This window comes from Myotis lucifugus, unplaced genomic scaffold, assembly GCF_000147115.1.
Source record: "Myotis lucifugus unplaced genomic scaffold, Myoluc2.0 scaffold_60, whole genome shotgun sequence".
NCBI classification, from domain to species: domain Eukaryota; kingdom Metazoa; phylum Chordata; class Mammalia; order Chiroptera; family Vespertilionidae; genus Myotis; species Myotis lucifugus.
In genome coordinates, this window is record NW_005871108.1 from 2,017,279 (window position 1) to 2,027,107 (window position 9,829).

Sequence of the window (9,829 nt, forward strand, 5' to 3'; positions counted from 1 at the left end):
AAATCATCACCATCTTCTCTGCAACAAGGTCACAAATGCCCTCGAACTACATCTGAGACTGTGCAAAGAAAACCTGGCTTCATCACTCTCTGTAGAGCAACTGAGCGGGAGGGGTCAGGGTGCAGAGCTAAATTTAGTTCAATCCAGTTGAAAACTTGGTCTAATTCAACAATTTAAATATTCTCTTGAGGTTTCTTGAGTTCGGAGAAACTTGGTCTCTGTATAATTGCTCTGTCTTTCAGATGCCTCCTCTCCTCCCCCGGCTCCTCCCAATATGAAGGCTGGTCAGGGTGGGAAGATTCCATGGTTGGGTGCAGCTGCCATCTGCTGGGATCTAGGTGGCTTGAGCCAGTCACTGGCTTTCAGCGATGGCTGGTGACGGGTGAACTGGTCTGGCCTCCTGCGGACTCACTGAGGCCTAGTGGAGACAGCAGCTCGCTGTGATTCTGAGGTCATCTCTGGGGTTCTTATCTTGTCCTGTTTCTAGACTTTGAATCCATGACCACCTTGCCCCCACCAGGTTGGGTCCTAACACAGGCCTCATGGCTCCCAGGTCAATGTCTTCAGAACCTACGGGAGGCTCAAAAGCAGGACTGAGATGCAGGTGCGCGCTTTGTTATTAGGTTAATTGAACGCTCCCCCCTGGCTTCCCCCTGGCTGGGAAAGAGCTGCGGTCTCCCTCCTCCACTCCAGCTGCCTCTGGCATATCCCCAGGTCCCTCTCATACCAGACACTAAAGCAGTGGTTCTCAACCTTCCTAATGCCGCGACCCTTTAATACAGTTCCTCATGTTGTGGTGACCCCCAATTTCATTGTTACAAATTGAACATAATTAAAGCATAGTGGTTAATCACAAACACAATATGTAATTATATATGTGTTTTCCGATGGTCTTAAGCAACCCCTGTGAAAGGGTCGCTCGACCGCCAAAGGGGTCACGACCCACAGGTTGAGAACCGCTGAGCTAAACACTTCCTCCCCGGCCTTCGCTGCATCAGGAGCAGCCATGTGACCCAGGCTGGCCCGTGAAAGGTAAGGAGAAGTCTGTGAGGGAGCTTCCAGGGCAAGTTTTCGTTTTCCTGATAAAAGTGAGAGACTAGCCCATGCCAACCCTCCCCAGACTTCTTGCTTTAAAGTTAAACAATGATATGAGGCCTGAAGTTATGTGACCCAAGAGGACCCCAGAGATGCTTGCCCTGACATGGTTGCTACCTACCTCCAGATTTTCTTTTAAAATCCTCACATGAAGATATGTTTTAGAAAGAGGAAGAGAGAGAGAGAGAGAGAGAGAGAAGAATCTATCGGTTGCCTCCCATACTGGGATTGAACCTGCAGCTTAGGTATGCGCCCTAACTAGGAATTGAACCTTCAGCCTTTGGTGTAGGGGACAGTGCTCCAACTAATGGAGCCACCCAGCCAGGGCTCCTCCTCCAGATTTTTTACGTGAGAAAAAGTAGTTCCTGAAAATTGAGTTTTCTGTTTTTTCAGCCCAACTCAATCCTGATACAGGAAGATTAGAATGCGTGTCTGTCTACCCACCTCCCCGACTCTGCTCAGGCATCTCCCTGGTTCGCTGTCCCCACAGTTCCCTGGGCCTAGGAGGGCAGTGTTCCTCCATTCCTCCTCCCTGTTTATATGAAAACTTTGCTTTCATCAAATCCTTATTTTCTACCTGGGCAGGCTCTTAAAATGCTAAGACAGGAGATAAAGGAACATAGAAAAGTCCTTTCACTCTCAGTAGGACCTACCTTTCAGGCCTAATGCACCACCTCGTTCTGCATGCCAGAAATGTGGCTTTAACTCTATTATTAATTCTTAATATAATTAACTCACTTTCTTGATAATTCTTGTGATTATTACAATTAACTCCTATTATGAACTCTGCCTTTCTTCTTGCATTCCTTCTATAAAGTTCTAATCTCCTGATATGATAATTATCCCTGCTTTATGGATAAGGAGACTGGGGAGGCTGAGGGAAATTGAGCAATTTTTCCCCAAGTTGGACAGAGCAAATGTGATACAGGCAAGACCGGAGCCATTTCCAATGGTCATTAATGCCCGCTCTCCTCGGGCACTTCACTCCCTCGACCAACCATCCACCATCTCTTCTATATCACGGACCGCCCCTCTCTCCCCTCCCCAGCCCTGGAGGAGGTGGGGGTAGAGGGTGGTGAGCAAGAAGCAAGAGGAGACGATGGGCAGCATGTATTTTATGAAGAGCAAGTGTGCCAGCCCCAGAACCAGCTACTCATTCTCTGGCTTATGGGGCACTGCAGGCTTGAGTCCATAGGGGATACAGCACAGGGAGGCATCTGGGCACAGGTGCATGAAGGTTTCATACTTGGTGCAGTAAGTCCGGCAGGCTCCTTGGCCATTCCAGCACCGTTTGAATTCGCTTCTCCCTGTGTAGAGGAAGACCACAGGTCACAGGATAGCCCGGGGGTCACAGGTTAGGCCACTGTTAACATATATAACCACGGATCAGAGGTGAGGCCACAGGTCACGGGTTAGACCACTGACCACAAGTTAGCCCACAGGCCCAGGTTAGATCATAAGCTACCAGTTCGCTTTCTAGTTATGTGTTAGATGACTGGTCATAGAGCAGTCCACAGGTCATAAGTTAGGCCACAGTACATGAGCTCTGACCACAGGTCAAGGGTTAGACTAGACTCTAGAGCAGGGGTCCTCAAACTTTTTAAACAGGGGGCGGCCAGTTCACTGTCCCTCAGACCGTTGGAGGGCCGGACTATAGTTTTAAAAAAAACTATGAACAAATTCCTATGCACACTGCACATATCTTATTTTGAAGTAAAAAAACAAAATGGGAACAGATACAATATTTGTATTTGCATGTGGCCCGCGGGCCGTAGTTTGAGGACCCCTGCTCTAGAGGAACAGGCTAGACTACCAGAGACAACTAATTACAATCTAGACCACAGATCTCAGTTCAGGTTAGACCACAGGTCACACGTTAGACCACTGGTTATAAGTTAGAGACCAATTTCTTGTCCAGATTAATCCATACTCCAGGTACACTCTAAGCATTTTTCAAAATAACACTCTATTATTGTAGTTGGTCTTTCATTAACTGTATAACAACCCCTGTTATACATTTAAGGAAACTGAGGCACAGAAAGATTAACAACTTTTCCCACGGTTACATGGCCATTAAGGAGCAGGGTGAGGATTCAACCTCAAGCTATCGGCTCCAGAATCCAAACGCATAGCCTTAACATTACCTGCCTCACACACTTAACGGACCTGTTTAACATTAAAATTTAGTGGAAGAATTTTCGTAAATGGTAAGGCTTTGGGGGCCTAGGACCTGTACCTTCTCTGAGGGTCTTTGGTCACAGCAGGCGGTGGGGAAGCATCTGCATTTATTATTCATTCAGCAAACATGAGGCAGTGGCTGTAGAGGTGGTAAGTGCCCGGAAGGAAGTAATGGGTGCCGAATTGCCCATTAGGGCGGGTGTGGGAACGTGGGGAGGGAGGAGGAGCACTTCTACAAGGCCTGTCTGTTACAGCGATATTTCTACACATACAACCCAGCAACTCAGAAGAACTGGGGCTGAATGGGAGGGGGCGGGGGGAGAAGTGCCTCTCCCTGAGTTAAAAGGGAGTCCACAGAATCTTCACATGATACCCGTGGGTGTTCTTCAGCCTGTCAACCGGCCCATCCTTTATCTTGCCACGGTAGAGAACTTAGCATGATACAGAGCTGATCTCAAAATCTCCCTGAGGCAGAGAACCCACAGGCTGAAGAGGGTCTGCAGTATCCTGATTAACGGGGTGGTGTGCACCCAGCTCAGACCCCCTGAGTCCAAATTCCAGCTCTGCCATTTCCCAGCCGCGTGGCCTGGGCCTCAGGTTCCTCATCTGTACATCCCTCCTTCAGAGGGCAGTGAGAGGGGCTTTAATCATTTTAGCACAGTGGCCGGCAGGGAGTAAATCTCAATGAATGGCAAGTGATTTCATCAGAATGACAGCTTAGCGAGTTGAAGCAACCAAGGCTCAGGCCAACCCTCTCATTTTACAGATAAAGAAAGGAAGGGACTTGCCCAACTTCTCTGGCCCAGTAAGTGATGGGGCTGGTACCGGAACCCAAGACCCTGACTCCCAGCTGAAGGCAGTTCCTACAACAACTACTGTTAATCACATTTCAACCTTCCAACCACCCTGAGATACAGCCACTATTTTCTCCTACATGATCTGCTATCCCTTCCTTTGACTTCATCTCCCTCCACTTTTCTTCTTGTGCTCCCCACTCCAGCCACACTGGCCTCCTCGCTGCTCCTGAAACATGTCTGTCTATCTATCTATCTATCTATCTATCTATCTATCTATCTATCATCTATCTATCTATCTATCTATCATCTATCACCCTCCTGCCTCCTTCATCCTTGCTGCTCCCTCTGTCTGGGATGATCATCCCTATATAATAAGTCCTCACTTAACATCATCAATAGGTTCTGTGACTTTAAATGAAATGTATAAAGACATCAAGTTTACCAAGGGCTAATTGATATATACAAGAGTTAAGTTCCCACAGCACCTCATCAGCCTTATAACCAAACAACGTTAATCAGAACCTGCTGTATTCTCACTGTAGTCAGATCATTGCTCAAACCTACCTTATATAAAATGATAAGAGATCTGAAATTTACTTCAAAATAATTCACTGGGCAGAAGGGGCAAGTGAACAACAAAACAGGATTGGTTCAAGCTGATAATTGTTGAGGTTGGGTAATGGATACGGGGAGTTTTCTATACCATATTTTTAAATTTAGGTTTGAAGTTTTCTCAAATAAAATAATTTTTTTTTAAAAAAACTCACATCATTATGTTTTTCTCTATTTTTGCATGTTTACCTTTTTCCATAATAAAAGGTTTTTTAAAGCTCACTTGTTCCTTATATCATTCTGTCTACTTTCAGGTACATTTGAACTAAAAACTTAAAAAAGAACTTATCAGCCCTGATCGGTTTGGCTCAGTGGATAGAGCGTCGGCCTGGGGACTGAAGGGTCCTGGGTTCGATTCCGGTCAAGGGTATGTGTCTTGGTTGCGGGCTCGTCCGCAGTGGGAGGTGTGCAGGAGGCAGCTGGTCGATGTTTCTCTCTCATTGATGTTTCTGATTCTCTATCCTCTCCCTTCCTCTCTGTGAAAAAATCAATATAATATATATATATTTTTTCTAGTATATTTTATTGATTTTTTTACAGATAGCAGGGAGAGAGATAAACAGTTAGAAACATCGATGAGAGAGAAACATCGACCAGCTGCCTCCTGCACATCTCCCACTGGGGATGTGCCCGCAACCCAGGTACATGCCCTTGACCGGATTCGAACCCGGGACCTCTCAGTCCGCAGGCCGAGGCTCTATCCACTGAGCCAAACCGGTTTCGGCAAAATATATATTTTTTTAAAAGAACTTATCAGAGGCCTTTCAGCTCTCCCACCACCCCATGCACACACCACACTAACCCTCTGCCCTGCGTTTATTCTTCTTAGCCCTTGTGACCACCTGAAAGAGTATATGTTTATTTGGTTCTTTTCTGTCTCCACTAACTAAAATATCCAACTCCATGAAAGCAAAGGACCCTTGCTTTCTCTTCACTACTGGATCCACCAGCAAATTGTACTAGTGCCTGGCACAACAGTAAATACTTTTCAAATGAACATTTGTTGAGTGAATCCCATTTTAAAGATTAGGAAACTGAGGTGCAGGCTGATCTAGCAGCCCATTCTAAGCTGCTCAGAAAGCCAGTGATGGGGCCAGAATTTAAACATTGGTCCAGGCCTCCTCTCTTCCCCAGGAGGTGAGACCCTTCTCCTTGTTTCTACACACACACACACACACACACACACACACACACACACACACACGATGTTACCTGGAGGCACATGACCCAGGACCAGGAGAAACACAATGAGCAGAAGCAGCTGTGTCATGGCCACAGGGCTTCTGGGAGGCCACTGGGGAGAGAACACAAGAGGAGAGGAGCCAAGCCCACCAAACCTGGCTGCCTGGGGCCCAGCCTTTATTCAACTGCAGATCAAGGCAGGAGCGTGGGCAGCAGGAGACTTAAGTGGGAGTCTGAGGCCTGTGGTCTCCAGGATGCAGCTGGATCTCAGCCAGCTCTGTGGGGAACTGGCTGGACACACTTCCAGAGGTTGCTGAGCTCTGAAACTGGGGACAGAATCTCCTGAAGCAATGTCTGGGGTCAGAAACTGGACAGCTTCCCCACCTGAGAGGGTAGGGAAAGCCTTGGCTTCAGAGAGACCTGCTTCAATGCCAGCAACTCCCTCTAATTGCTGTGGTACCTTGGACAAGTCACTTAGCCTCTCTGAGCCCCAGGCTATCATCTAGGTCCTAGATTCTAGGAAACGATCGCAAGCCCCCCTTGCAAAGCTAAATACGTGGAGGATTCCTTTCCTGAAGCCAAGGAGGTAAAACCAGAACCCACTGAGCTGTCCAAACAGCACGTATTCAGGCCTATGCAGGAAATGAGAAGAGTAATAGTTCCCCCCAAACAGAGAGTAATTGTTACCTAGCTCATTTAGAAGATTAAACAAAATAATACAAAGTGTGGCCCGGCTGGTGTGGCGCAGTGGTTCAGCGTCGACCTATGAACCTGGAGGTCACAGTTCAACTCCCGGTCAGGGCACATGCCCAGGTTGCAGGCTCCATCCCCAGTGTGGGGCGTGCAAAAGGCAGCCAATCAATGATTCTCCGTATTAATGTTTCTATCTCTCTCTTCCTCTCTGAAAGTAATAAAAATATATTTAAAATAATAATAATAATACAAAGTGTGGCACCCAGGCCAGCAAGCAGCAGCAAGAAACACCTGGGGCTTGTTAAAAGCGAAAATTTGGGGGTCGAACGACCCTTTCACAGGGGTCTCCTAAGACCATCGGAAAACACATATATAATTACATATTGTTTTTGTGATTAATCACTATGCTTTATGTTCAATTTGTAACAATGAAAATGCATCCTGCATATCAGATATTTACATGACGATTCATAACAGTAGCAACATTACAGTTATGAAGTCGCAACGAAAATAATTTTATGGTTGGGGGTCACCACGACATGAGGAACTGTATTAAAGGGTTGGGGCATTAGGAAGGTTGAGAACCACTGCTCCACGCAAACCTACTGAATCAAAAGCTCGGGAGTGGTCTCAGCAGGCGGTGGCTTAAGCCCTCCGACTGATTCGAGTATATTGCTAACGTGTGAGAACCCCGGAGATAGGTCATATGTGTGCAGAGCTTAGAACAGTGTCTGGTACACAGGCATCTGAGTTGCATCTTGAAAGATGAGGAGAGGAAAGTATTCCAGGCAGAAGAAACATAATGTGCCTGGGAGGGTGGGGCACGGCCAGAGCAAGGAATGTGTTGAGAGGAGATTGGAAATGACCCTGCATTCTTTTTAAAACTCACATCATTACATTATTCTGTATGTTTGCATGTTTACATTTTCCCATAATACAATGTTTTTCAACAGCTCGTGTTGTTTCTTATATTATTCTTTCACTGTCATGTACATTTGAAATAACAAATTTTTAAACTTTTTCGAGACCTTTCACCTCTCCCACCACCCCACCTGCACCACTACGCTAACCCCTTGCCCTGCTTTTACCAGTATTTACCATGGGCCTTGAGTACTGAGTTCAGGCTTTTCTATTGTAGACACTGGAAGTTTTGTAGCAAAGGTGTAACCTGTTTAGATTTCAGTTTTATTTTTTAATTTATTTTGTATATATTTTTTATTGATTTCAGAGAGAAAGGGAGAGGGAGAGATAGAAACATCAATGATGAGAGCGACTCACTGATCGGCTGCCTCCTGCACGCCCCCTAGTGGGGATTGAGCCTGCAACCCGGGCATGTGTCCTTCCTTGACCAGAATTGAATCCGGGACTCTTCAGTCCGAAGGCTGACACTCTATCCACTGAGCAAAACCGGCTAGGGCTTTAATTTTTTTTTTATTAAATTTATTGGGGTGACGTTGGTTAATAGGATCATATAAGCTTCAAGTATACATTTCTATGATACACGATCTGTATATTGCATTGTGTGTCTACCACACAAAGTCAAATCATCTGTCACCAAATATTTGGAGATTTGAGTTTTAAATAAAGAAACGGAAATCCAGCCCTGGCGGGGCTCGGTGGTTAGAGCACTGGCAAAGAGTAGAGGGTTTGATTCCAGTCAAGGGCAGGCACTCAGTTGCGGGTCCCCCAGCCCCCGTGGGAGCACCTGCGGGAGGCAACCAATCAATGTGCCTCTCTCACGTTGATGTTTCTCTCTCTCCCCCTCCTCCCTCCCTTCCAGTCTCTCTGGAAATCAATGGAAAAAATATCCTTGGGGGAGGGTTCTACCTCCCCCACAACCTCGGGTGAGAATTAAAAAAGAAAGAAACCAAAATCCAAAGAACAGAGGCGGAGCTGGGACTTAAACTTGCCTCACTCCCAGACAATGTATGACCCTGCACCACTCCCAGCCCATCTTGTAGGTGGGGAAGGAAAGCTTAGAGGGCCAAGCCACAGAAGGAAGCCAGGCGTGAAGGGGCTCAGCTGCTGTGGGAGTTGCCCTGAGCTGGACACTTGGACCCCTTCAGCCATGACAATGAGCCCCACCCACAGGTACAGCCAGTCTCCAGGGGCCTCACATACATACCTGCTCCAGTCCCTCATGACCTAAACGGAAGCGCCCTCCCCAAGAGCTTAGATCCAGGCCCATGGATGGCCGAACTCACTTCCCTACAGCCAACTTCTCTTCTATAACCAAGATCACAGTGTGTCTTTCCTCCTCCTACATGCCTGGGAAGAGATTTAAAAAAAAAAAAAAAGCTACGGACCCGTGATAGAAAGGGCAGTAGGCTGAGAGGCCCCTGAGTTTCAGGCCCAGGTAAGCCTGGGTATGTCCATCCTTAGTGTTGCGTAGGGATTAAATGAGCTACGAATCCAGGCAGAGTGCTCAGACCATACCAGGCGGGCACACGTGCTCAGTAAATATGAATCAAAGAGTGGGCAGCCATCCTTCCGGGTACAGGACAGCCCAGCTGCATAACGGGTGCTTAACCTAGAATGTGGTGAGTGAATGAATGATGCAAAAATAAGATATCCAGAACTCCCCAGTGCAGACTTCCTGGGATCCCCCCACCCCCACCCCCGTCCCCTCAAGCCACCTTCCAAAATCAGTTCTCCATCCCTGCAAAGCAGAGTTTCTGGCAGTGGAGCCCGCGAACTCTGCACCAGGATCACTTGGCACTTGTCTAAATCGCAGATCCCCGAGCCCCTCCCAGGGCTGCTGAATCTGCCTCGGGGTGGGCCTGGGTTCTGAACAGCCAACAAGCTCCCCACGTGGTTTCTGTAAGGACCAAGGTTGTGGGGCGCCCCATTGCTGGAGTGGGTAGTTGTGGGCGCACAGATGACCCAGACTCACTTCCTTCCTCTCTCTGGCCCCCACCCCAACACTGCCACCCCCACCCTGACAAAGGCCGTGAGGGGGCGGGTCAGCTGACCCCTGCGTGGAGTCACTCAGCGGCCAAGGCCTCGGGGCGGGGACCCCGGGGCTGTCCCGCTGGGGCGGGGCTGGACGGGGCGGGGTCGCGGCTCCTCCCCCGCCGGGGCGGCGGGGCGGCGGGGCGGGACAGGCCGGAGGGGCCGCGCGCCGAGGCGGTGGTACAGCCTGGAGCAGCCGGCAGCTGCGGGCCGGGGACCCCGGACCTCTCCCCAAGCCGAGGTAACGGCCCGCGCAGCCCGCCGCCAACTTCGACAAGCTGGAGCGGAGTTCGCCCGGCGCTGCATGGGGGGGTGAGGGG

General features: G+C 48.5%; 2 protein-coding genes across 4 annotated transcripts in view; one reads left to right on the top strand and one right to left on the bottom strand.

Annotated features, from left to right (window-relative positions):
* Positions 1-2,197: 2,197 nt before the first annotated feature.
* DEFB124 (defensin beta 124) overlaps positions 2,198-9,829 on the bottom strand; it is a 20,533-nt gene continuing 12,901 nt past the window's right edge. The window contains exons 1-2 of one of the 2 annotated variants that reach the window (XM_023754353.1): positions 5,895-5,952; positions 2,230-2,402 (exon numbers count right to left, since the gene is read on the bottom strand). In XM_023754353.1, coding sequence (XP_023610121.1) covers positions 2,245-2,402; positions 5,895-5,952 — 216 coding nt within the window. In that variant the 3' untranslated portion in view covers positions 2,230-2,244. Of the gene's footprint in view, positions 2,403-5,894; positions 5,953-9,829 lie in introns of those variants that run through there. The other variant, XR_002829453.1, reaches the window with a different exon arrangement.
* Positions 9,653-9,829, top strand: part of REM1 (RRAD and GEM like GTPase 1) — a 6,935-nt gene continuing 6,758 nt past the window's right edge. For both annotated transcript variants that reach the window (XM_006089386.3, XM_023754352.1), the window contains exon 1: positions 9,653-9,750. The gene's annotated coding sequence lies outside the window, so the exon portion shown is untranslated. The remainder of the gene's footprint in view (positions 9,751-9,829) is intronic.